The sequence below is a fragment of the Mesocricetus auratus genome, unplaced genomic scaffold (genome assembly GCF_017639785.1).
Source record: "Mesocricetus auratus isolate SY011 unplaced genomic scaffold, BCM_Maur_2.0 Super-Scaffold_100004, whole genome shotgun sequence".
Taxonomy (NCBI): Eukaryota; Metazoa; Chordata; class Mammalia; order Rodentia; family Cricetidae; genus Mesocricetus; species Mesocricetus auratus.
Window position 1 is genome coordinate 31,110,136 of NW_024429189.1, and position 24,693 is coordinate 31,134,828.

The window sequence follows — 24,693 nt, forward strand, 5'->3', positions numbered from 1 at the left end:
CCTGCATTTTCACAAATGTACCATCTTCAGCATAGTATATTTATAGCAAAGACTGGGGAAAGGAGCATGAGGAAAGACAGAGGGGCCTTATGCTTACTTTGAGCAAACCTAAACTGTTACAAAACATAATAGCTACCAATTTTGAAATCTATTAGAGCTATGGTTTGGAAGGAGGAGTTCTATGACATCACATTCCATTTCTACAGAGCAAGCAATAACTGGAAAGGATCCCTGTGTATTTTTATATGAATTAATGGAAAATGTAGAGAGAAATATCCTAGGCTTTAGGAAACAAAGTAAAAAACAGGTAGGGGATATGTGATATGTAGGAGGATTACCACACATTCATGAAAAACTGAATTGGTATGTGTATGTAGACAAAATTAAAGATACTTTTGAAATTCCTTGTGTGTACATGTCTATTCTCTAATAGTTTCATGCATAAGAAAGTGAGTCTTATTATCACTAAGATAGCTAAAGGGTAATATAAACCATGAAGTACTGTTCCAGAAACCAAACTACAAGAAAATTCATGCTTTGTCAATAAGGAAAATAAAAGGCCACATGGTAGCAGTGCCAAGATGCAGTCAGGGTTCCTAACCTTACCTGCTTATCACTTCTCACCCTCCTACACTCTCATGTCAACAAGTATTTATTAAATTCCCATTTCTTGTAAGTCAGACATTCCTTTCCTGAATCCTGGATTATTTCAACACACCCCTTGCTTGTTTCTTGGCAACCTCAAACATAATATTTTTCCAAAGCCAAAAGGTGTGGTACAAGTCTAGAAATACTAAGAAAGACTGAGATCATCTTGGGATCATGACAAAATCCTTATGAGGTATAAAATGAAATAAGTTTATCAATCTGCTTTGTCTATAAACATGTGTGGGCTCACCTATCAGACACTGCTCCCAATAAAGGGCTCCTAATTGAAAAGGGAGCATGAGAACATTCACCACAATAAAGAAATCACAGTAAGATGTACCAAGAGCTGTAATGGAAATAGTCAAGAAAGGCATGCAATCCTAATTGGCTCTGGATCAAGAGAGGAACCTGTGGGAAAGAGGATTCTCAGGTTGGGTTCTTAGTGGACGATTGCCATAGAGAATGGGAGAAGGAGTAGAGAATGGGAGAAAGAGTACTATCTAACAGTAGCTAAAATGCAAAGACAAGAAAGGCCATGTTTAAGGTTCTAAGCTCTGAATCTCCCACCCTGGAATCAAAAGCCTATACTTTATAAGGTCAGACAAGCTTCTTTCTAACTTGTTGTAATTTTGAGGAAAACCAGATAAGAAAAGCAACAATGGCAGGTGTGTGGGGATGATGTGGAGTCTTTCCAAGACTGTGATAGTAACACAGCTCCATCTCCAGAGTGTGGCCATGACAGTGATGCTAGGAGAGCATCCACACAGATGGCAGGATGCCTAGTCACTCACTCGCACATTCAGTCACTCATTTGTCTTTATTCACAACCTAGAAATAGTGATTGAAGATGTCATGGAACAGGATCTAAAAAGCACTAGACCATGCAGGGCTAAAAATATGCAATAAAATTAGCCTTTTCTTTTCTTTCTTTTTTTCCTGAAGGTGTTTATCAAGACATTGATGCTATTGCTCTCAAATTCTATTGGATACTCGCAGAAGGAGAAGAAGGAGAAGAAGGAGGAGGAGGAGGAGGAAGAGGAGGAGGAGGAGGAAGAGAAGAAGAAGAAGATGATGATGATGATGAAGATGAAGAAGAAGAAGATATTTCTGGAGCATCTACTATGGTCCAGTTCTAGAATCTGGAAGCACAGTAGAGACCAAAAAATGGGGAAACAGGCAAGAGCTACTGCAGGCAATACATCAACAAAGAAACAGCAAAATGGCGAAAATGTTAGGAAGAAAATGAAAGAGGATAACGGGATAGAGTGATCTGAGGAGTGCGGGATAATCAGAGTGGTGGGGAGCCACGTTAAAGTGATCCAGGACAGCCTGGAAAGAAGCTAATAAAGTCACGAAACTGGATGATGCTAAAAAAAGAAGGTTCCAGCAGAAAGCAAAAGCAAATGCTTTGGCTCTTGGATGGGCACGTGAGTGATGCCTGAGGAAAAAAAGCAGAGCGCTGTGACTCTGAAGTGAAGCAGGGAAGAGGAGTGCTGGTCAAACATGATGAGGGCAGGGCAGGGTCCACACGAGATCCACGCGCAAAGGCTCTGCCGTGCTGTGTGCCCTGCTGTCTTATTTTGTGTAAGGGATGTCATTGAAGGGTATAGCTTAGCACGGGTACAGCTTAACCTGTAATGTAAAGGAAGCACACTGACTACTGCGTGGGTGGATAGAAGGATCTAGAAAACACAATGAATTGAAAACGTCAGTGATGAAAACACACATCACTAATGCTGATGTCTGTGGCCAGTCAGGGATCAACATCTGATGGTGCATCATAACACACTTTTCAATGCAGACTAAACAGTACTCTGAGCTGAGTTTTATGCTTCATGCATTAGTTTTTAACATCCATCACTGTTGTCCACCAGTGTGCAGCTCTGGCTACTTGTTGGGAATAACCTACACCATTAGGAAATTCCGATAGCAAGTTAATCCCAGAAACTTGAGTTGATTGGTGGCAAGAATAAAGCTGGACCTTGGACTTTTACATTTTCATCAAGTAAATTTGTTTGGAGGATTAGGGTTAGGCACACCAGCACAGTAACAAGGAGTAGAAGTGACACAGGTGTCTGACTTGCATAGAGTTGATGATTTTAGCAGGACATGGAGTCTTCATAGGCAGGAAATAGAGCCCATGAGGTGGCTCCAAGGTAAACATGATGACTGAGTGACACCATCCTGAAATGGCAGATAGAGGAGGGAGTGCTGGCTTGGCCAGATTCCAGCAGGGTTGGTCGGTGAGATAAGGCCACTCAACATTATTTATCCCAGGGAAAAAAGTCAAGAGAAGAAATCACTGCGTTTGTATTCTGTTTTCAGTAAAAAGCATCTCCAGAGGTTTTCAGTCCTTCCAACCCACTTTAAAACTGTCTATACTTGACAGCTCTTAACAATTGTAAAAGAGCCACAATGCTCAGCTAAAGTGACTGGTGACCATGGAGAGGATGCTTGACTGGATGATAACCTTTCCAAATGCCTGGGAACTCTATGTTCTGCAGGTGACTCTGAGGAGCTGAATGTTCTCAGTAGGACCTTTATGACTACAGGTGAGGCTTCATTCAAGACTGGCTTGAATAAAGTTGGGATGTAGTCTGGGGCCTTGTCCAGACTCTCCTTTGGAAGACAGGGATGCTAACATCTTAAAAACAAGTACTTACTGAAGGCCATACCATACATAGGCTAAGAAGAGGGTGACACAGACTAGAATGCTGTGTGCATAAGTTACACACATAAAGGTACTTTAAAGTTATATAAATTCCCATGGTAAATTTTACTAAACTACATAATCAGTATTCCCAATGTATTAATTATGCCTTTTAGTACTTGAAATCATTAAAATGCATTCCTCTGAAGATACTTGGCAGATTTGTCATTTATAAAAGAGAACATATATTTAGATTGAATGGTTTTTTCTGTCAGTGGTGTCACTAGGAAATCGTCCTTAAATAGGCATATACTTGAAGTCAGTTAGAAAACAATGCATTCATTTTAAGAGGTCACGTAAGAAAGAATATTCTTTACCTTCACATAGTTGTACTCTAAGAGAACAAACCGTCGATCTGGTGACACTGAATAATCGCTTACAGAATCTCCAACTTCTTCCTGTTGGTTAAGTAGAAGAAAGAAAGCTGAATGATTCGAATGCCCTCACTGGTCATTAACTAGGCAGAGGGAGCCCTACATGTATGAATTATGCTTTGGAAATGTCCAGTCATGAAGAGATAGCACCCACACAGATGACAGTAATGTTAAGTGTGCAATGACAGTTAGAAAGCCAGAGAGGGAAGGATTAGCTGAAGAGGTACAGTTCAGGGACACAGAGAGAACTCTGCAAACAGCAGGGCCAACGTGAACAGCACGGGAAAGAATGTGCATGTTTAGAGTATGTTTGAGGGTTGCAAGTAACCATGATATGGCATGGCTGTGCCAACATGGTAGAAGATGGGAGGACATTAATTCATAAAAATATAGGTCATGAATGATAAACTAAGGGATTTTTAGTATGTGAAGGTGATGGTACCATATCTACTTTGTTTATTTTTCACAGGATACTCTGGTGATATGTGAATGAGAAGGGGTGTATCAGTTTGGTCTCCAGAATAATGACAGAGACACAGTGGGAATGGAAGTCTGTGAGGTAGTTGACATGCAGCAGTGTGAATCAACAGTGCTGCAAAGCTAATTATAGGGGATGGTGGGAGAGTTGAAGATTATGAAGTTTCCAGAGTAAGTGGCTTGGAGATCTGAGGGATAATTTCCAAGAATGGGAATTGAACAAGAAGGATATGATTACTTGAGACACTAGGACACTAAAGGGGAGAAAAATGAGTTCAGCATGGGATTCTGAATTTAATATGCCCTTAGGAGCTGTATAGGGCCTAGCAGGTTCTTAGAAAGTGAAGCTTGCATCTTGAGAGGTTAGTGCTAATGTATGCAGGAGAATCAAGCCATGGAGGACAAACACCAGGGTCATGGAAGCACATGCTGTTCCCCCAAAGGAACACCCAGAGTGAGGAAAGGGGTCAATGGGTGAAGACAAAGCCTGGGGAACACTTACATTCAAACACACAGGTAGAAGAGGAATCATCAAAGGAGATTAAAAAATAGCCAAGGCGGGAGCATTTCAAGAGGGAGAGAAAGATCCACTGGCCATGTGCTGCAGAGTCCAACAGGGTGAGAAATGAGTCCTCGTGATTTGAAAAGAAATGAAACAGTCCCCAGAATTCCATACATGAACCAAGTGTGTGACTAAACATACAAAGGTACTGTTCTCCAAGAAAATGGAGCTGTTTCCGTGTTCAGCATTGAATAGCAAGATATTGTTTTCTTGTTTGTAGAGGTATTCATAATCTAAAGAGAAAAAATGGCTAGATCAGTATTGTGAGTTGCTGTTAAACGCTTCCATAAGCTAAATTTTCAAAAATTAGGCTCACACAGGGAGTGTAAACATTCTGGGCAAACTTAAGCAAAAGACATTGTACTAACACCTGTCCAGGTGTCCATCATTCATGCCAAGCTCGCAGTTCACATTACACTCTTTACAGCAGATAGCAAAGAGACACTTCCATTTCCTCCTGTCTGCCCCTTTGCACTTCATTTTCCTATCTTTCCTTCTTTTCTCTTCTTTTTCCTTTCCTTTGCTTTTTCTTTCTTCCTTTCTTTTTCTCCTTTTTAAAAAATTTTTTTTGGTTTTTCTACATAGCCCTGGCTGTCCTGGAACTCACAGAGATCCACCTGCATGCTGGACTTAAAGGCAAGTGCCACCACTGTCCAACTATCCTTTCATTTCTAAGGCGGAGCAAACACTCTGCAGAGTTTTACAAGCAAGAATTGCATATTCTTACTACCCTAAGCACTCAGCAAACCAAGTTCACTGGAATGGATACAAATATAACATTTCCAATGCATGAGCCTTACCTGACAGCCACCTCAAGGAGTAGGACTTGACTCTAAAAGTATTCTTTAAATAATCAGCTAACAAATAAGTTCTGCGGCTATCAGCTGCCGCATCATCTGTAGAGAGGAAAATAGTCAGTAAGATGCAATCGCTAAGTTTGGAATAAAATAATACTCCTAATCACAAAATGTTAAAATGAGTTCACAGAATAAAAAACGTATCTTGAAAGATTTCAGATTAGGTAAGTGGAATAAGAATTCCTCTAAGTATATGGTGAGTGTGTTCACTGCTATGTAAGCGACCAGCAACATCAACAGAAATGTAACAAGTGTATTTCCCAGCAGCCAAAGTTAAAGACAAAGATAATTTAATTATAATGGCATATTGTATTTAGCACAACATGTAAAAATATTATCATTTCAGCCTTAACCAGTATTTAAATGTTATTAATTAGACTTCCCATAATCCTTTTTGTACTCGTTCTTTAAAATATGGTACCTAAATTTGACTTAGAGCACGTTTCATTTTAACTGTGTTCATTTCAAATCGATAGGTATATAAGGCCAGCAACTACTGTAGGGGATGACACAGGGCCTGAGCACCCTCTGCTGTGGCCTTTAGGACATTTCTAAGTCCTTTTGTTCTTCAGAGACCTTTGATATGTGTTGATCACTCCCCTGGGAGATCTTGTTTCTATCACTACTCTTCCTTAAACTTGGTAGGGTCTGTGGGGTTCTATATTCTGCTGGTAGGAACCCAAATTCAAAGTCTGATATCATTTTAAAAAGTTGATTTTTTTCTGGCATACAAATGGACTTTGGGTGCCCATTCCACAATGAGGGATGCTCTCTCAACCTGGACTCTTAGGGGAGGGCCTAGGTCCTGCCCTGAATGAAATGACAGACTCTGGAGATCCCCCATGTAGGGCCTCACCCTCCCTGGGGAACAGAGTGGGGATTGGGTGGGGAGCTGGGGAGGGGGCGGGGTGGAGGGGAGGGAGAGGGAGCTGGGATTGACATGTGAAGCAAGCTTGTTTCTAATTTAAATAAAAAAGTTGGGGTATTTGTTTTGCTGTTGTTTTAATGTGTGTGTGTGTGTGTGTGTTTGCTTGAGGAAAAATACACATATGCCATGCCATGAGTGAAAGTGAGAGTATGCCTTGCAGAATTGGTCCCCTCCTTCTTCACCTTCCTCCATACTGGATCTGTAGCAAGCACCTTTACCCATCAGACCATCTTGCCAGTCCCTGAAATAATTTTTTATTGTCTCTTTATTTCCTTCCACCTCCATGTAAATAACCTTGTTGAATTTCCTGAGAAATGTTTCTTAGGTGTCATGACTTCAAGTCCACCATTGCTATCCCCCTCCATACCACCAACAGAATGCCTTTTGGCCTGGTGACCTTGTCCTCAAAATCTCCCAGGATTTCTCTCTTGCCTCCAGGAGCATCCAAAGGTCTTTGCTTGGCATTAATAGCCTTCCACTGTCAGACACCGCACTCTCTCCAGCTCATGTGCACTGCCTGCAGATGCTGTCTCGTCCAGTCATGTGATCTGCCGCTGAACACGGGTACCCTCCCTGGCTTCCCACCTCTGCTCCCCATCCTCAGCCATTTCCCTATGAAGGCTGGGTCTGCTTTTGTCCTGTGTCTCTCAGCTCTTTCATGGGGACTTCCATTCTGTCCCCTCTAACTTGCTTCTCACATTCTTTTAGCTTTTAACACTTAGTGACTTATGTTGAGAGCTATTTTTAATTAAGTATATTCATATATATAATGCATTCTGGTTGCTGTCACCCATCCACCTTGTCAATGCCTACTCTTCCGTGTCCACATCTTCTGTTTGGTGACCCACTGAGTTTAACTAGGGCCATCTAAGTGAGCATGAATATGAAATTATCCACTGAAGCCTGGTGAGCAAACCAGTGGATGCCCATCTCAGGATAATGATGCCCCTCTCCCAGAATCCATCAGTAGCCAGGATGGGTAAGACTGCATTAGTTCTTTTCTCATCCATAATTACTAATGTCAGTCCCAATCTTGTGAGTTCAAGCTTGAAATGGCTGTGCCATAGCACTGTACAGCCTTCCCATCTCTGTATATTCTGAATCTTTCAGTAGTGTTTCCTGGGCCTTCAAGGGTGTGGCATCAATATCATGTTTAAGGCTGAGCACTCAACTATTCCCTATTCTTAGTATTTTGAGCAGACAGGAATTCCTGCATTCCCCCACCATGACCCTCTCCAAGGGAGAAATTCATGTCTCATACTGTAAACCTGGTAACAAAACACATAGCTGAGAAAGTCACAGACTCCACTGGGTAACATATCGTTGTTGTTTAGTTACACTGACATGATGGAAAACTGCCTTCTAAACATCTATTTTTATACCCATAGACCACTGCCATTCTCTGCCTTAATGACAGAAGCTTCTCTGGACCATGAACTGTGGCAGTGAGAAACATTTTTTTCTGTGCTCACTGCAGTTTACTCAGTCAGACCACATGCTTTTTTAAAAGCAGTATTTCGGGGTGTGGGGGGTAAAGTTTTGCTTCATCTTGGTCTTGCTTCAACACCCACCCACACACGTTTTATCACTTGATGTAAGATTTCATAACACAACATTACACATAAAAGTGACTGCTTCTCCGATCCCAGAGACTGATAACCAAGAACTTAATATCTTTCTCTGTGTCCTTAACTTTTTCATGTACATGGAAACCTCTACCCCACAGCATCTGCCATGCCATAGGCATTCCAGTAAGAGCTGCACTCGCAGCCCTTGGGAAAAGTCACTCTCTTACAGAAACTGTTCTAACAAACGAAGTTCTTAACAGTTGTTCCTTTTGACCTGTCCCAACAACATTTAGTATTTGTGCATAAAGCCTTCTGCTTCCATAGAAAAACTTGATACTTTTCCTTATTACATCACTGATGTTATTTAAACTGAATGTTTTAGATAGGCAAAAGAGACTTACAATGCCCATTTGTTTTCTGGTTCAACCCTGTGTATATTTTTCCCTGAAGGTTGTGAAGATGTTTGTGTCTATGAACAGAATGACAGCAAATGGGCAAAACCTGTTAAGCATTTTGTAGAAGACTGCAGATAGATCCATGTCTATCGCCATGCACAAAACTTAAGTCCAAATGGATCAAAGACCTCAACATAAATCCAACCACACTGAACCTCTTAGAAGAGAAAGTGAGAGGTGTCCTTGAATGACTTGGTACAGGAGACCATTTCCTAAACATAACACCAGTAGCACAAACACTGAGATCTACAATTAATAAATGGGACCTCCTGAAACTGAGAAGCTTCTGTAAGGCAAAGGACACAGTCAACAAGACAAAAAGGCAGCCCACAGATTTCGAAAAGATACTCACTATCCCTACATCTGGCAGAGGGTTGATCTCCAAAACTTACTAAGAACTCAAGAAGCAAGTTTCCAAAACACCAAAGGATCCAGTTAAAAAGTGGGGGGACTGAACTAAATAGAGAATTCTCAATAGAGGAGTCTAAAATGGCTGAGAGAGACTTAAGAAAGTGTTCAACATCCTTAGCCATTAGGGAAACAACTCTGAGATATCATCTTACTGCTGTCAGAATGGCTAAAATCAAAAACACCAATAACAGCTTATGCTGGAGAGGATGTGGAGAAAGGGGAACACTCCTCCACTCCTGGTGGGAATGCCAACTTGTACAGACACTTTAGAAATCAATATGGAGATTCCTCAGGAAAATGGGACTCAGTCTACCACAAGACCCAGCAATTCTACTCTTAGGCATATACCCAAAAGATGCCCATCCATACAACAAGGACGTCTGTTCCAATATGTAATGGCCAGATCCTGGAAGCAACCTAGACACCCCTCAACTAAAAAAGTGGATAGAGTAAATGTGGTACATTTACACAATGGAGTACTACTCAGTGGAAAAAAAACAATGGAATCTTGAAATTTGCAGGCAAATGAATAGCACTAGAAGAAACCATCCTTAGTGAGGTAACCCAGTCACAAAAAGACAAACATGGTATGTACTCACTCATATATGGATTTTAGACGTGGATCAGGGGAGTGTCAGCCTACAATCCCATTGCCAGTGAGTCTGGGAAACAGGGAGATACAAATGATAACCCAGAGAAGTGAAATGAGGCAAGATCTCCTGAGCAGAATGGGAACAGGGAGGGGGGGGGGAGAGGGAACTGGGGGAAAAAAGAGGGAGAGAAGAGGAGGGCAGAGGAAGACATGGGGGAACAGGAAGGTTGAGTCAGGGTAAGAATAGAGTAGAGCAGAATGAGAGATACCTTAATAGATGGAGTCATTATAGGTTTGAGGAGATTTCTGACACTAGTAAGATTTCCAGAGATCCACAAGGATAACACCAACTGGCAAACTAAGCAATATCAGAGAGACTACCTTAATAGCCCCTCCCTGATGATAAGATTGATGACTACCTTATATGCCATCCTATAACCTTCATCCAGTGACTGATGGAAGCAGAGACAGATACCCACAGCTAAACACTGAACTGAATTCCTGGAACCCAGTGATAGTGATGGAGGAGTGATGAGCAAAGGGGTCAATACTGTGCTGGTGAAACCCACAAAGACAGCTGACTGGACAAGGAGAAGCTCTTGAACCCCAGACTGATGGCTGAGACACCAGAAGGGGACTGATCCAGACTCCATGAATGTAGTTTCAATGAGGAGGCCTCAGCAATCTCTGGGGCCTTGGGTAGTAGAATAGTGTTCACCATGGCATACAAATGAACTTTGTGGGAGCCCATTCCACATAGAGGGATGCTCTCTCAGCCTGCACACATGGGGAAGGGCCTAGGTCCTGCCCTGGATGAAATGACAGACTGTACAGATCCCCCCATGGCCTCACCCTCCCTGGGGAATGATGTGGGGATTGGGTGGGGGGCTGGGGATGCTGGTGGAGGGACAAGGGAGGAGGGTGGGAGAGGGATCTGGGATTGACATGTGAAGCAAGCATGTTTCTAATTTAAATAAAAAACATATATAAAAATTAAGTATTGTGCTACTGAAAATATCACAACTAGATTTGTTCACCAATGCTCTCAAATTTTGTGCCCATTCAGCTACTCTTTCCTACCTCAAATAGTTAAGAAGCAAGTTTCATTTGGTAAATACTACTAAGGATATATATGCTGCCACCAAGAGCTACTAGTCTTAAATGGACACAAAACACATCCCCAAATTAATAGATATTGAGGTATATTAACTATAGACATTCACAATCCTATTCTTCTTTTCTGGCATAGAGTTGGTATGTACCCATAGAAGAGTACATTTCTTTATAAATGCACATACATGTATATATGATGAAAGAGACACTACCACAGAACATATATCATTGGCTCTTAGTGTTGTAAGTAGGGAAATAAATGAGCACCCAATGATAGGTTACACAGTTCTACTTTATTTAAATGATATTCATTGGAGACTTACTTGCCCAAGTTTTCTCAGATTTCTCACTTAACGTGTTAATAATTTTATGAATAATTATACCAACTGATTGATAATGAGATTAATAACTCAGTCCAAATTCCCCTGAGATCACCTTGTATCCAGTGGGCTACTATTTCATTCATGCTGCCTTCCCCGAACGCTTACCTCTTAGCACTCCTCTGGCATTGCTCAATTCATTTTCTCTTCAGCCTACAAGCCCATTGTCTGTGCCTCACTCAGGCTCCCTTCTGCTCATGATTTTCCTTGTGGATCTGCACTCTGATGTTCCAGGCATCAAGGATGACTCACTGCTGCTATGGTCCAAGAAAACCTTGCAGAGCCCACACCTGCCTTGCCTTGGGTTGGGTTCCTTTGGGTGCTTAGCTAGCTGAAAGCAAACCAGTTTCTAAATTCACAAACAGCCCCAAAGTCTGGCCACCCTGGAGCAAGTAGAACAACAAATGTTCCCTGTGTGTGTGTGTGTGTGTGTGTGTGTGTGTGTGTGTGTGTGTGTGTGTGTGGTTCTTTTCTTTTCTTTCTGTCTTGCTCTTTGATTAAACAGGAAACATTGGAAGACAGTTTGGAAACGTCTAAATAAGCGAGTACTGTGAGATGTGAGAGCCAAGCCCAGGTTTTGACCTTTATCAAGTTCACGGCTTGCTACCAAGGTACAGTCTATTCTGACACACTCATGTAGGACATGCCCATGCTTGTGTTTCTCCTTCCTAGTCTCCTTGCTCCCTGGCATGGGACTTCTGCAGCAACAGATGAAGGCCCTTGGCTGATCACATGGTTTTGTGGTGCGACCCAGTACATGCCGTTCATTTGACTTATTGGTTGAAAGCATCATGCCAGCCAAGGAAAGCAGTTAATCATATGTTATCTGTCGGCTCATAAAGAAATGCAATCCTCTTGCATGTAGAATTTTAGGAAAGAGATTAGATGCGTTCGGTTTTACTTCCTTGGCTGAAACTACTAGGTTGAGCCATATGAAAATGCCAGTTGTCACTCATAAAAATCAGAATAGTAACATTAAAAATGGATCGACCTAATAATAAACTCTCACCAAAGGGTTGGGGTAGCATGATGAATCCTAATTCCAGGATCAGAATTACTTCCAGATGAAAAGTAATTCCAGAATGATAAGATCCAGATAAAAGAGACTACAGTTTGGCAGAGAAGCCTTGATTTTGACCAATAGTCACCGTGTGTGTAAAGTATATTTCGTTTTAAATATTTATGCTCATTCATCATTAGTCTTTTATCTTTTGAACTCTGATTTGTAATATTTCTACTTTACAAAGATGAACTGTTTTGGAAATTAAATAGCTAATGAAATACTTCTAAAAAGAAATATGCTCCTTATGACTAATAAATGCAAGAAGTTGCTAATAAAAAACAGGCAAAGAGGTGTCTGGTTATAGTTTGTGGGTGCCATATGGTTCCCAGGCAACATTCCGCACTGATGTTTGTTTCTATGATGAGTATAAAGAAACGAAACAGGTGTTACTTCAGAATTCACTCTTGTGAAATACCAGCCTTGACAGACAAAGAAAGAAAATTCAGTAAGAAGGAAGAAGCAATTAATGGACAGGTTTCTCAGACCCTGAGGCTGGGTTACACAGGCAGCCCCTACTTCCACCGAATCACAAAACGCCAGAAGAATGGCATAGCTGGTGACTTTGAAGCAGAGGATCTGGCTTTGAGCACAGACTTGTCTATTGCCTATAGGCTTAGGGGAGTTACTGAATCCTTGCTGTGACTCAGGTCTAACCCACTGCAGTAGTGTTAGGAGGTGCAACCTTGGAAAGAGGCAACTAAGTCCTGAAGGTTTTACTTTCCAGCCTCATAAAAGGGATGGAAGGAATGGTTCCCTCTGTTTTCCACCATGTGAGGATGCTGCTGTTAAAAGATGTCTTCAAGAAAGCAGTCTCCTACCCAATTCTGAACTGGCTAGTACCCTGACCTTGACTCTCCCATGTTCTAGATTACCCAGCCTTAGATTTTGTCATAGCAACACAAAATGACTGATACAGAAATTTGTACTGGAGAAGTGAAGAGTTGCTAAGCAACACTGGAACTGAGTAATGGATAGATCCTGGCATTGTTTTGAAGTGCATGTCAAAATGTGCTTCGTGCTGTTGCTGTGAATGTAACACTAAGGACAATGTTGTTAGCAAGGGCTCCAAAGAACAGAGCTTCAGAGAACGCCTCAGTCTTTTTTGAAATTATTCTTCTAAGTGATTGTGTTAAGAAAGGTGGGAGACAGAATCAACTAACATGGGCCTTATAGGAGCTCACAACCAGGGAGCCTGCATGGGACTGACCTAGGCTCTCTGCGTATATTGTTGTGTAGTTTGGTCTTCTTCTGGGACTCCTAACAGTGGGAGCAGGGGCTGTCTCTGACTGTCTTACCTGCTTTTGGGACCCTTTCCTCCTACTGGGTTGCCTCATCCAGCCTTAATAGGAGAGGAGGTGCTTAGTCTCACTGCAAATTGATATGCCTTTTCTGAAGGGAAATGGAGGAGCAGATAGGGAGGGGAAGGAAGGTAAGGAATGAAGACACTGGAAGGACAGCAGGGAGGGGAAGTCAGTTGGGATGTAAAAACAAAACAAAAAATTAATTATAAGAAAAATGGTGGGAGAAAAAAGGACAGCACAGGCCACTCTGATGGAGTCTTAGACAGTAATGCAAACCATCTTTTGGGGACTAGAGGGAAGGCCATCCTTTCTCAGAGTGGCAAAGAACTTTGTTTCTGTGCTCAAAGGCTTCCTGAAAAGTAGACTACAGGAGCTATGGCAATAAGCTGGTGAAAGAAATTTCTAAGCCAAGTGTTCAGGGTATTTGGTGGGTTCTCTTAACTGTCTACAGTGAAATGCAAAACTAAAGACATGAACTGCAGAAAGAATTGACAGTGAAAAGAGGAACAGAACTTAAATACTTGGAAGATGGTCAGTTTGACCAGGTAATAATGATGAGAAGGCCATATTTAGAAAGAATGCCAAGGGTTTGGGCAAGTAATTATTTGATACAGAGGTTAATGGATAAGAAAGGCGCTTGAGGCTGTGTGCTCCAATCAGCATTTATGGTGCCCAAGATGAATGCCACAGACTGGGTAAGACTAAACAGTAGATGTTTATTTGGCTAATGGTTCTGGACACTGGGAAGTACAAGATCATTAGTTCATGTCCTGTAGGCACCTTGCTGCTGAATTATAGGAAGGCATAAAGTATCACATGGCAGCAAAGTCTGCAAGACAGGGCAAGGGTATATGTAACTTTCCTTTATAATAAACCTACTTATGCAAACACAATAACCCACTTGACAGTGGAGCCCTCACTGCCTGACACCTGCTGGAAGGCCCATCTCTAACATATCTGCACGAGAGTTAAATTTTCAACACAAAGTTCAGAGATCACAAACTACAGCATTACTCACAAAGAGACTGGAAGAAGGATTTAAATACATGTTGGAGATTATTGGCCCTGCCTTTTCATCATAGACATGGGCATGTCGAGGCAAGGAACCATACCAAAATAGGAGCCTTGCATGTTCGCAGGAACACAGTATTCACTGCTCTGAGCTGCCTTAAATCTCTACTCCCTGAATTCTGGTGCAGTGTTCTTCTGATGCCCCATATGCAGCTCTAGCTCTAAGAGTGTCTCAGGGGCCAGGGAAGATACTGGTCATACTTCTCAGTAGAATACATGTGGTACATACAGTACCACCTCTACAGACAAATATTATGCATGATCTTTGGGGGCATAGCAGACACCACCTGGTCTTAGGTTATTTCAGAAAGCAGTAAGGTCTATACAGAGAACTATCTTGGTAGCATTGCTCTAGAAAGCCCCAGTGGGAAAAGTTCTGTAGAGCAATGAGAAGACTAAGTCTACCAATGAGATTCTAGAAGTGGGCAGGGATAGGGGAACTAGCTTGAAATACCAGCTTGGAGAAGCCACAGGCACAAGACTTCAACCTATAAAAGAAGCTGTACGGGTTGTGCTTAGCAAAAGACTAGAGACCTGCCCAGGATGTCTAAAAGTGAACATTGATCCAAATAGTTTTCTCAATACACAAAAGAATTCATGAGGTTTTCCCTGTTTGGGTTTGAGCTTACCAGTACCTAGTATTTCTTTCTTGTCCTTTTCTCTTTTGAAGTAGAAATACCCATCACATTTCTGACCCACCACTGCAGTTAAAGCATCTAACTTGTTTGATTTCAGTTTTACAGCTAGAGAAAATCTCAGGATGAGTCTTCTCTTGAGTTTCATTTGTTTCTGATTTAAATGAGGCTCTTCACTTGGCACTTTTGGGTGTAGGCTAGAATTAGCTTCCAGAGTCTTTTTTTTTTTTTTGGCTTTTCTAGACAGGGTTTCTCTGTGATGTTTTGGAGGCTCTCCTGGAATCCGCTCTGTAGACCAGGCTGGTCTCAAACTCACAGAGATCCGCCTGCTTCTGCCTCCCAAGTGCTGGGATTAAAGTCGTGTGCCACCAATGCCCAGCTCAGGCCTCTGATTCTTGAACCTGTTCTTGGGGCTCTTTTCCTTCTGTCGGGCTGCTTTATCCAGCTTCAATGTGATGGTTTCTGTTTTTATCTTACTATATTTTGTTTTGTTGTTTATCTAAGAAATAAAGTTGTTATCTCTTAGAAGCCTGATTGTTCTTTTCTAATGAGAGGCAATATGTTAGTTAGGGTTTCTATTACTGTGAAGAGACACCACGACCATGACAGCTCTTACAAAGAAAAGCATCCAATTGAAGTGGTGGCTTACAATTTCAGAGTTTTAATTCATTATCTTTGTGGGGAGCATGGTGGCAGGCAGGCAGCACATACACTGTTCTGGAGAAGGAGCTGCTACATGTTGGTATAAAAGCAACAGGAAGTAGACTGTCTTACTGGACTTGGCTTGAGCATCTGAAACCTCAAAGCCCAACCACACAGGGACACGCTTCCTCCAACAAGGTCACACCTCCTAATAGTGCCACTCCTTTTGGGGGCCATTTTCTTTTAAACTACCACAGACAAAAAGGGAATGGATCTGGATGGGAGGGGAGAAGGAACTGGGAGGAAGAGAGGGAGAGGAAACTGTAATCAAGATACATTGTATGATAAAAAAAAATCTATTTTCAATAAAAGGAAGAAAATGAAAAAACTAAGAGGCAGAGCTTGTAGGAAGTGATTGAGTCATATTCACTCTGCTCTCATGGAGAATCAGAACTTTATATAAAAAACAGTTGGAATAAATTAACATGCCCTCTGTCCTGTCCTCTGGTCTTTCTACTATTGAGGAGATATCAGAAAAACTCTCATCAGACACTGAATTCTATTTAGTGCCATGATCCTAGGTTTCTCATCCAATATAATTGTAAGACAATTTAGTTTTTTTACTAATTACCCAATCTTTGGTATTTTGTTATAGCAACACAAAATGGCTAAGACAGACAGACATTTAGAGACTCGAGTTTCCAATACACAAATTTGACTTAATATCATTGTAAAGCTTAGGGGAGTTTTCAATGATGAGATGAGGTAACATAACCAATATGCTTTATTCAAGACCTAGATTTAGGAAACTCTACAGCTATTCAAGGCAGCCTTTATAACTCAGAAGTCATTACAGCCAGTAAATGAATGGTGTTGTACTTCCATAAAACTTTATTTACAAACGCATATGGCCAATGTGGAGTGTTAAATAGCTACCTAGACATTTCTCAAAACAGTGAGCAATAAAACAAGGCACACACTTGTCAATATTAGATTAACAGACACTGAGAGTGATGTAGATGGCCTGGAAGCAATAAAAGCATGGCCCTACAGTGCACCACAGAGCAAAATGGGACCCATATTTGGGTCAAGATGAAACAATGCTGTCATTGGTTTGGAACGATGAGCCATGTTGACCGCTGCCAAGGGAAGGTCTAGGAGGATCCACACACAGAGCCAGTGATACTGAGGGCCACAGGCTTGGTTGCTTCTTTTGGAAGCAAAACTAAACTTTATTCTGATTATAGCTACTCTCTCACCCCTTGATAGCACTCTCTTGGGAATAAACAAGACATAACAACAAAGGCCTAAACTAATACAACAGGTGTACCTATGCCTTGCTAAGTTGCCTGGCAGTGTGGGCCAGTGTCATCTGAAGTGGTAAGAAACTGGTGAAGGAGAAAACTTCTTAAGTATAGGGATAAAGGACTCACAGGCCATATCAAAGTGCTTCAATTTAGGGGGTAGTTTTTCTGATGACAACTGAAAATAGTTGTGGAGAGATATTGACAGAGGGTGTTGTCATGCAAGCTGGGAATGGTCAGCTGGTGTTTGGAAGAATACCCATCATTTAGGGAAGCTGGAAAACTCTAATATTGACTCACTGAAGAACTTCCCAGAAATATTTATAAGCATAATCAACAAAACGACTTTTTGGGACAGATGTTCCTAATCAAAGATCCAAGGAAAAGCAATCATTGGAAAATGTCCCACAGAAATGGTTCCTTTTCCAGTGTTTACCAGGCAAAATTTTAGTATCATGGAGCACATGGCAAGTGTTATTATTTTTCAACTCCTAGGACTGTTAAGAGACAAAACACTTGGGAAATGTGTCCAGAATCACGTTTATATCTCTTTTATTATTCTTTTGATGTCCTGGATAGTTTTAGGCATTGTGTCTTTTATTAATTCACTTATTCATCTTAGTTTTAGCCAGTGTTAAAGATAAGTAGATCAAGGCACAGATAGTCATAACCAAAGTGCCATGACTAATAAACATCCAAGCCACAACTGAACAGGCAACAGGCTCCAAGGGATGTAGTTGTGACTCTCTTTTAAACCTCTAAACCTTTGGGCAAGCAACTGCACATGGTAAATGCTATGAGAACAGATATTATGAACTTGTGGAAGTGAGTGAGGCCTTATGGGTACAAATCCAATGCTTGCAGCTAATTGGAATAGGCAGTCAACTGAAAGTTCACCTGTCCCTGGAGGTGACATGAGAGGTGGCTGCTTTCTCTTCACATTTCAGAGAGCAGCCTCTAGAATGTGGTAAGGATGGCAACTTCCAGGAGGATCTGATCCATTGCCATTCTCTCTTATACGTGATTTTCTCAAAAACTAGTGAGGTAAGGCTCAATGAAGATTACTTCCATTTCTTTAAAAGATTCCTAGATTTTAAAATTACAGAATGCTGAATAACACATGCCTGTGATAATACATTTTGAAGAGTATAGAACTACCTAATGAAACTTTACTTCTTCTTCATCAAAGTTACACAGGGACTCATGTTCTACTGGGCTCATCATTGTATATTTGGTTCTCCTGTTTGCTTAGGTCTTTTCCTGTGCTCAGAGGGATGGGGAGTCTTCCTTTCTGACAACCCCTGCCATCCTATGCCTCATAGCCTCGGTTTCCTGACTTGCAAAGGTCATGGTCATCATATCATCTTTTCCCCTTCGAGTGTTTCAATTTCTCTTCACTGTTTACTTCTTCCCAGTCCTTAAGTATACATGAGGAGGATCCCTCATAAGGAAACGCTTGCCAGACCTTGCCACCTCTTTGAGTCATTTGCCTATTCTTATGTGCTAATGACAGCCCTATAAGTACACAATCTGTGTCCATAGGCTCAGTTCTCTCCTCTCACCATCCCTCATCATGCCTCAGTCCTTCCCGGCTCAGCCCAAACTTTCCTCTTCTTCCCCACCTTCTATTCTGCTCCTTTTCTACACCATATATTTGGCCAGTTGATCGGGACATTGTATGTCATTCTTTGAACGCACAATCTAAAGTGTCTTTCTTCAACAGACTGTAATTACACCAGTGGAATGAATGTGCCATTCTTTGTCAAACCAACTGGCACTGTACAGGCAGCAGCTTTGCATGATCTAGTGCAGGATGATTTGAGTCTGTGTTTATGAACATATTATGTAAGGAATGAACTGCATACCCCATGTTGTCCTCTGACTTCCATACATAGGCCATGGCATGAGCATTCACGCACACAAATAAACGGGTGTTAAAGAATATTCTTCTTGTGTTAACTCTAATTCACAGAATACTTATTCAACACATACAGTGCATTTCAGTGTTCTGAGCACTAGAGATGTAACTGAAGAAAACATGAAAAACTGGCATTCTGGAAGCTTGCATTCTGAAAGGGGAGACTTGGGGGCAAAGACGTTGGCAATGGTGCAACCTAGGTGGTTAATAAGTGCCACGGGGAAAGCAAACGAGGGAGAGAAGAGGAGTGTTCATTTCGGGATGTTTCTGCTTTTCCCAGGAGAGTCTGAAAGGTCAATGGTTAAGAAGCATTTGAGACAAGATCTGAAAATGAGCAAGGGAGTATTGTGCAGACTCAGGTTAATAGTCCCGGGAGTGAGGGGAGCAAGTGACACGAGCTACAGGGAGACAGGAGGGAGCTCAGACAAGGGGGGCTCAGGCTAGATAGCCAGCTGATCGCTGCAATAGCTGTTTTCACCTTAAGGAGATGGGAAGCCACTGAATGGCTCTGAGGTTAAAAGGACATGATCTATCTGTGTTTAAATATGATCACTGCATTTGTTTTCTATTGCTGTTCAACAGATTACCACAACCTCACTGGATTAATAACCAACCCCACCTCCTTGTCTCCCACGCCCAACCCCCACACATACACTAAAACTTAAAGAACTTGAGACATCAGCTAGATTCTTTTGGCCATGTAAAACTGTCACAATATCTAGGGATCTGAGGTTATTTTACTTGTCTATTTTGTTTTTGTGACCATTAGTTAATTTTAGTCTTACTTTTCCTGAATTAATTTTTGTAGATCTATTTTTTGCTGTCAAAAAAAATTGCTCATTTAGAGGCTGGTGAAATGGTTCTGTAGGGCAGACACAGGCTGCTCTTACAGGAGCCCCATGTTCTATTCCCAGCACCCAACTATCTGTTGCTCCAATCATGGGGAATCTAATGCCCTCTTCTGACTTCTTTGAGCACATAATACGAAGATATGCTTGCAGGCACAACATACATACAAAAAAATAAAACAAATAAATATAAAACATGTACTTGCTCATTTTGTATTGACTATCTTTGTCAAGGTTTATGGCTGCAAATTGGATAAAATGTGATAGTTTTTGTGTCCTCTTATGAGAGACTAGATAGCAATTTTCTTTAAATGTTTCTGACTTCCTCTGTTGTCTCAAGCTTGTATCTTAAATATTGAAAATTCAGGGTTTTTTTTTTCTTGCTTATAATTTCTTTGGAGGCCAAGATAAGGAATATGCTGGAGTCAACATGCCCTTGGGAAAAGGGAACGTCAAAATACAGTCTTAAAATGAGAGAGTTACAAGATTCACTTTTCTGGAGAGGAGGGCTAGCTGGGAACTTACATCTTCCTAATGCAAAGAACAAAGGGCAGCAGCAAGACGGATGACAGTCTGCACAGCCCATTTCTCTTCTGCCTTTCAGAATGCTCAACTCAGCTTAAATGGCCCCTTCTCTCCGCATTAAAGAAGTCCCTTTTCAGTTCTAGAAAGGCTGATGCTTATTTGCTTGTTAGTCTAGTCCAATCTATTTTCATTACCGATAGTTAATCTAAAACTAGAGAAGAGACAACATTTTAGCCAATAAAAATTAAGGAAAGTCTGCCTCAAGTCAGGGGATTTCTAGAAATAGTTTCCCCATTGATATAATAGGCCATAGAGGAGGAGCAGCATCCCCTGCTTCCCTGAAGGAGCCCTGTGATGCTGTAAGCTATAGTATCGGCTATAGTACAGCTTTGTCCAACCAGGACAAAAGACATGAAAGATCCCATAGAAGACACCCTTGAAGAAAACTGCCAAATAATGTGAGGGTGACAGATTCCAAAGGCAAAAAGACCTTGGGCCTTGAGAGTGTTGTCTGGTCTTGATACTAACAAACTAAAACATTGCCTTATTTCTATACTCCCAGTTAAGCAAACTGCTGATGATAACCCAATGATAAGATTTGCATTTTACACAACTGGTCAGGTTCGGGATTCCTGCAGACAAAAGTATCCCATTCAACATCATCTTCATACTGAATCCTGGGTCTGTAAATCGCCACAAACTGACAATATAGATGTAACCTGCATGCCTGGAGTCAGCTTGGGGATTGGGGAAGTGGAAGAATTATACCCAGGCCCAGGAATCATTAATCTTTCGGGCTTGGCTAGTTTCCATATAAACTTTTCTGGATAATGCTTGACATTTGCTTTTGAACGCTCCCATAGCACTTTGATCATTTACTAGAAGAGCTCTCAGGTCTCTTGTTGCAGTTAATGTTCAGGTTTCCTTAAATATTGTGAACCATTTGAGGACAGAGGACAGAGGTCATTGCTATCATCTTTACATTCCCCCTGACAGAGTGCCACCATTTACAATATATGCCAAGGATATTTGCTGAGTAAGAAAATTGCAATGCTGGTCTAGGAGAGTGTTCTAGAGCAGGCCCCAGCCTGACCTTGGGAGGAGAATTGGCCTGAGGCATTTCTGCAGATTAGCTCATGAAAACTCTCCATTTGGGCTACTCACTCAGTGGCTCTAGGAACCCTCTGCTCTCCTCCCTTCATTCCTCACATTCCTACACTGACTTACCTCTGAAATACAGTTCACTAAATCAAACAAACTGATTTCATCTCTAGAACACCATCATCTTTCCTCCCACAGGTACAAACTAGCTCCTGCCCCAAAACACTATCCACACAGGATTCAGAGACATACATTTTCAGTGGCACTAATATAATGCCATACTTATATTTAAACCCTCCAGTAGCTCAGAATCATACTTGGATAATGGGGAATGTCCTTCTGTATGCTGTGAATATATGTTTCTCTTATTGGTTGATGAATAAAGCTGTTTCAGCCTATGGACAAACAGGATCTAGCTAGACAGGAAATATAGAGGGGGCTACCAGACTAGAAGAATTCTGAGAATAGAAACACAGAAAGTCCCTAGAGAGATGCCAGGTAACTGCCGAGAGAGTAAGAGGTGTGGGCATCACTGGTAAGCCAAGACCATGTGGAGATACACAGATTAATTGAAATTGGTTAATAATTAAGAGAGCTAGACAATAAAAAGCCTGAGCCATCAGCCAAACATTGTAAATATAAGCATCTGTATGTTTATTTGGAACTAAATGGCTGTGAGACCAGTTGGGACAGAAATTTCCATCTACAAATAGTGCCCAACATTGAGGCAACTTAACCACATAAATCCTGAGAGAGCCTAGGAAGGGATTCCAAACACAAAAGAACAGAGGCAAACATGCTCCTTGGTAGTGGCATTTTTTTTTGATTGGGCTCTATTTGTTATAGGAAAACAGAGGCTCTAGGCTCCATTAAGAGAGACTTCCTGATTCCGCATTAACAGCAAAAACTGCATGGCTCTTTTAAGAGGCCCTGCTACCAAACAATTAAATAGTACTTATGAACAGGCAGTAGCGTGCTTCTTGATGGTGACATGGACCTAGAAACTCTACAGAACTATGGCAATAAGCATTGGGTGTGGTGGCAAACACTTTAATCCCAGCACTCTGGAGGCAGAGTCAGGCAGACCTCTATGAGTTCAAGGCCAGCCTGGTCTATAGAATGAATTCAGCACAAGTAAAGATGCACAGAGAGACCTTGTCTCAAAAAAACTGAAAAATAATAATAAAAAATAGAGGGGGAAAGGACACATAAAGATGGGTAATACACAGAGAGCCTGGATACTGTATGTTATTGTGTTGTCTTTGAATTGTTTGACTGCTGAGGAAGGAGCAACAGCTGCTAACCGACAGCTGATTATAAATGCTGATGGAATAGTTCAGCCTATATATTTTGAAAATGTCTTGATTCCAAAAATTAAATCTAAGGACTTGTTACTTTGGAAAAGAGGCTCTGCTTTTGTTTCCACAAAAGATGGAAAGCTGTGCATTCCTTCCAGACTAATATGGTTTTATCAAACAAGTCCCCCTGAAGCAGTGTCCCAGGTAATCCAACATCCAAGACAGCTGGAATGATGGGGCCTTGTAGACTACTCCAGCCCGGAGTTGACCATGATTCTGGGTTTCTCAGGACCCCCATGGGATTGACAGCACTCTTAAAATAGCAGGAAGCAGTTTGGAGAGAACTGTGCCCACATTCCCAAATATTGTTTATAAGTGTTTGTTTTTATTTAAGTGGAGTTGGTTATAAATGGTTACTGATCACAATCATTCTCTTTCTAAAGAAAAAAAGGGAATATGAGATAGAAATGAATACTTTGCATTGGTATGGATTTTGGTTTATTGATACAAATTTAAGGTCAATTTTGTTATATATATATATATATTTCTATTCTAGTTTAGGTATTGTGTTTACACAGTTCTTTAAAAGTGTAATGTATACGCTGAGCGTTGGTGGCACACGCCTTTAATCCCAGCACTCGGGAGGCAGAGGCAGGAGGATCTCTGTGAGTTCGAGGCCAGCCGGGTCTACAGAGCGAGTTCCAGGAAAGCCTCCAAACCAATAAAGAGAAACCCTGTCTCAAAAAAACCAAAAAAAGTGTAATTAAATGCAAATTATAGTCACCTATAGTCAAAACTTATGTTAGTTAGATTTTCTAGATATACAGAGATATATCTCAAATGAATAGGTATTCTTCAAAACCTTCAAAGACCTACAGAATATGGCATTTAGAATGGTTTATTAGGATTTTTCATGAAAATGAGACACAACTGCTCCTGGCAACACCAGTTACATCAGAGAAGAAGATGGACATCTAAGAAGTTCCTTACGGAGTTTGATTTCAATATGGCAAGACTAGCCATTTGGGCAAGAAACTGCTCTTGCCTGGACTGTTTGACTATATGCTTATAAACTGGACATTCAGGATCCACAAGAAAGTGACTGTTGAACTTGCCAAAACAAGATGGGAAAGTTCTTTAGGGCTTCTGCTTTATGGAAGAGTCTGCCAGACATTCTGCAGGACACAGAGAAAAATGACTGATGAAGTGCCAATACTGGTGGGGACAATTTCAAATTTCCTGCTTTGCTGAGAAGTCTGCCAAACATTTTATGGCCTATGGGCTGAAGATGGATGCTCCAATGATACACAGAAACTTTGGGTGACTGTCCAGGAAACGAGATGTCTCTGTCAATTCTAGAGTTTATGTATTATCCTTCTGAGATCTCTTTAGATATGATAAAAGATAAGTTGCATATAAAACTTTAGACTCAAAGATAAGATAGATGATAGAATATTTTCTTTAAATTTTGCCAAATGTTAATGAACTAAATATTTTAACTATAGTTCTTGCTTGATAACTTTTGTCATATATAATTTTACTCTGTTAAAATTAAAATTTTCCTCTTTGTTTAGACAGAAAAGAGATGATGGGGGATGTCCCTCTGTATATATGTTTCTCATATTTGTTGATGAATAAAACACTGATTAGCCGGTAACCACCCAGGAAGTATAGGTGGGGCTATCAGACTAGGAAAATTCTGGGAAGAGAGACAGAGAGTCGAGAGAGGGACACCATGCAGCTGCTCAGAGAGCAAGAGATCCGAGCATCACCAGTATGCCAAGACCATGTGGAGATACAGAGATGAACAGAAATGGGTTAATAATTGAGAGCTAGACAATAAAGCCTGAGCCATCAGCCAAACAATTTATAGTTAATATAACCCTCTGTGTTTATTTGGGACTAAATGGCT

At 41.2% G+C, this 24,693-nt stretch overlaps 1 protein-coding gene across 1 annotated transcript in view; it reads right to left on the reverse strand.

Moving 5' to 3' along the window:
- Window positions 1-24,693, reverse strand: part of Dpp4 (dipeptidyl peptidase 4) — a gene marked incomplete at its 5' end in the record, with an annotated part of 81,376 nt that overhangs the window by 48,511 nt on the left and 8,172 nt on the right. Inside the window, 3 exon segments of the mRNA NM_001310571.1 lie at window positions 3,676-3,756; window positions 4,913-5,004; window positions 5,572-5,667. Of these exon segments, the coding sequence (NP_001297500.1) occupies window positions 3,676-3,756; window positions 4,913-5,004; window positions 5,572-5,667 (269 nt within the window).